The sequence below is a fragment of the Apaloderma vittatum genome, unplaced genomic scaffold (genome assembly GCF_000703405.1).
Source record: "Apaloderma vittatum isolate BGI_N311 unplaced genomic scaffold, ASM70340v1 scaffold34696, whole genome shotgun sequence".
Lineage (NCBI taxonomy): Eukaryota > Metazoa > Chordata > Aves > Trogoniformes > Trogonidae > Apaloderma > Apaloderma vittatum.
Window position 1 is genome coordinate 6,509 of NW_009720653.1, and position 3,229 is coordinate 9,737.

At 43.9% G+C, this 3,229-nt stretch overlaps 1 protein-coding gene across 1 annotated transcript in view; it reads left to right on the plus strand.

The window, feature by feature from the left end:
- The window catches only part of MGME1 (mitochondrial genome maintenance exonuclease 1), a 3,618-nt gene extending 1,611 nt beyond the window's left edge, over nucleotides 1-2,007 (plus strand). The window contains exons 2-4 of the mRNA XM_009871076.1: nucleotides 1-43; nucleotides 490-622; nucleotides 1,873-2,007. The exon at nucleotides 1-43 is cut by the window's left edge and continues 204 nt beyond it. Of these exons, the coding sequence (XP_009869378.1) occupies nucleotides 1-43; nucleotides 490-622; nucleotides 1,873-2,007 (311 nt within the window). The remainder of the gene's footprint in view (nucleotides 44-489; nucleotides 623-1,872) is intronic.
- Nucleotides 2,008-3,229: the final 1,222 nt, after the last annotated feature.

Genomic DNA, 3,229 nt, shown 5'->3' on the forward strand with positions numbered 1-3,229 from the left:
CCCTTCAGTACCTGGGCCTGGTAGACTGCGTAGCTAAATATCGGTGAGGTACTGGTTCTGTGAGAGACCCGACAACACGGGTGGTGCGTGGGGGGCTGCGTCCCAGACCGGAGCAGCTGTTTTGGTGAGCTCCTGAGGGGCAGGAGGAGGAAGACGAACAGAGCTCTAAGAGCAGCAGAAAAGGATGAACTCTCCTGGGTGAACCTGTTGATGGAAGCGCTGTTGTTTCTCATGGAGAATTCCTTACGGGAACAGGGTGTGAGTGGGGCTGGCTTAAGCGATCCTCAGCGGTTGCCAGAAACTGCAGCAGGTATTAGTGAGTCTTGGTTTTTGAGAGCTAAGAAGAGACTTGCTTAGACATAATAACGAGCAATGTGACATGAGGAGGAAAGAGACTGAGAGTGATACGACTTCTTTTGCTGTCTCATCCCTTATTTCTGACTTATGACTAAAGTTTAGGCTATTGTCCTGTCTTGTTCTCTTATGCAGAGGCCGGTTGTGTGTGATTGACTGGAAAACTTCAGAGAAACCAAAGCCGTCTCTGAAGAATACTTATGACAACCCATTACAGGTTGCAGCATATATCGGAGCCATAAATCACGATGCCAATTATGACTTCCAGGTCAGTAGCCCTGCTACCTGCCAGGACAAGCAGCAGCACCCACGTTATTTTCATTTCTCTCTACTTACTGTTTTAGCACCTGCTGTCCATCACAGAGCTGTCGGATAGGAATTGTAACAGAGCAGACCAGCCTTGTATCAGGTTAAACTGAAATACTGTGAAATAACACCACTGCTCTTGCTAATCCTACTGCCTTTGCCTGACAGTCGTCCTGTTTTCAGTGGTTTTAAGGAACTGCTCGGTGGGACCAAGGGATACTCAGCATCTTAGGAGGTCAGATGAACTCACCGTGACTTGCCATCTGAGCAACTCCCAGTGCTTTGTTCCATGTCATATTTGCTTGAGCTGAGGGTAGGAGAAGAAGAAAGCAAAAGAGCCTGCAAGCAGGAAAATGGGGTGGGAGGGCATTGTTCACATCACGTGTCGCTATATCCGACCGGCAAATGAGGGACTGAGCGATTTGCTTGGAGTGTTCGGAAGCTGTTCAGCATTCCCTCAGAGGAACTTAATCAGAAGACAGTGGAATAATGTTTTCAAAGGCTCCAGATGCAATTCTAGCCAGGTCTGCTTGGCCTGAAGGATTGTTATTTCAATACAAAGCATTGAAGGGGGGAAATACAAAGCAGCAGAGAGCAGTGTAATTCATAGCTTGTGCAAAGGACTTTCTAAAATACAGTAGAGGTCAGTAAACACAAGCGCTTAAAAGACATGATCCTGACCGAGTGAAATACAGGCAGCAATTTTAGAATTCTGCTGTTAGCCTCCTGTCCTCCACTGCGTTCTCTTCACCCCAGTGGCTGTTTGGGATTTGGATTAGATGTCTGTCAAGTGTGGAAGATGTCAGAACATACTGAAGTAACCATTTACATTCAGACCAATGCTGGAGAGTTCCAGCAGTCTGGTTACACAACCCCAGCAAAACTTCATCAGTCGCTGGGAATTTTACCAGCATCTGCAACGTTTAAGTAGACCCGATCACTCTGATGCTCAGAGCCCAAGACCTCTTGGTTTTCACCAAAGTCACTCAGAGGTTTGGACTCTTTGGGACACTTCAGTGTTAGTCTCCATGTATTTTACAGTGAATTACTGCTCTTTCTTTGTTCTCCATTTCTTATTTAAGATGCTTACGTGTTAAGATGACATTTGGCAGCGAGTTTCTCTACTTGCTTTTAAGCTTAGGTTTTAGAATTGCTAGTTGAAGTTAACATGTTGATGTTGAATTTCTGACAGGCTTCTGTTTGTAACTGTAGGTTAGTTGTGGACTCATTGTGGTCGCCTATAAGAACGGCTCCCCAGCGCATCCGCATTTCATGGACCCCGATCTATGCTCGCAGTACTGGAATAAGTGGCTTTTGCGCCTTGAAGAGTACATGGACAGACACTGACCCAAACCAAGCTGTGCAGAGCCAAAGCAAGAATCCTGTGTTTAAGTCTGTCATTTTTTTTATAACTTTAGCTAATTTCTTAATACCAGACTTTTCCCTCCCCCCCAAAAAAATGGAATGGGGCAAGGTCAACTTACTCTCAGTTTTTCCCACTTTAGGTTTATAACAAAGTTTCTATAAAGAAGTAAAATTACTCAATCAAATCGTCGTTTTGTCATTTTTGAGGACAAAAAAACCCAAAACCGAAAAACTATTGCAGCACTGAGGCTTTGCAAATGAGGTTGGTGAACTAAAGTAAAATGCTATCGGCGTTGTCAGAGCTGAGAGAAATGCAAACGATAAACAAATTAACGTAGCAGACCAGATTTCAGTCAGCTTAGTTCTTGCTCATCTCAAAGGTATCTATATGCAGGCTTGTTACTATTTGTGGTTTTTCTTATGGCAACGGCTGGAAAAATTGCGCTACAAATTACAACCAAAGTTCTCACAAGCACTTAATTAAAATACTACGGCAAAGCGATGATTTAACAGGAGCGGCTTAGCGAAAGAGGAGCAGAATAGTAACCGGTAACACCTAGAAATTTCCAGCGGGGGTTTGGAAAGGCAGGAAGTTTGACTGTTCACCCATGTGGAATGATCTGCAGTGTCAAGTTATAGGCTTTGCCAGCACGAGTAAGTTTCTTTGTAAAAGCAGGCTTGCAGCTTTGAAGCCCCACCTTCTGCAGAATGCAGAGCCGCTGATTGATTTTTGGGGGGTTGGGGTTTTTTGTGCGGTTTTTTTTCCCCAAAAAATATTTGTGAATAAATGTTCTCTGCCGGAAGTTACTTTAAAAGCTTGTTTCATAAAATCAAGTCTGTAAGACACAGTATAAGCCTCGATGATGGCAGGCGGCTTTGCTTTGTGCGGTGCGCATCTGGAAAGCTTTTTTTCCTCCTTCTCTTTGTTTTCTCTGAAACGTACGTACGAGTTCTCATAGTACCGCTGGAGGTTACAAATAAAAATACGACCAACCCATACACTTCCAGAAAATCAGCCAGAACCATACCTAAAAAAAAAAAAATGGGCAGACATGGTGCTGAAGAAATGTAAACCTCTAGAATGCTTAATCTTCTGCTCCTCCAGAGTGCTCAACTGTGGAAACCTGTGCAATGAAGCTTGGTTATAGTGGTACTTGCTTATTCAAACCTGGTCTAGTAATGTTACGATTACTCGGTTCTTAAT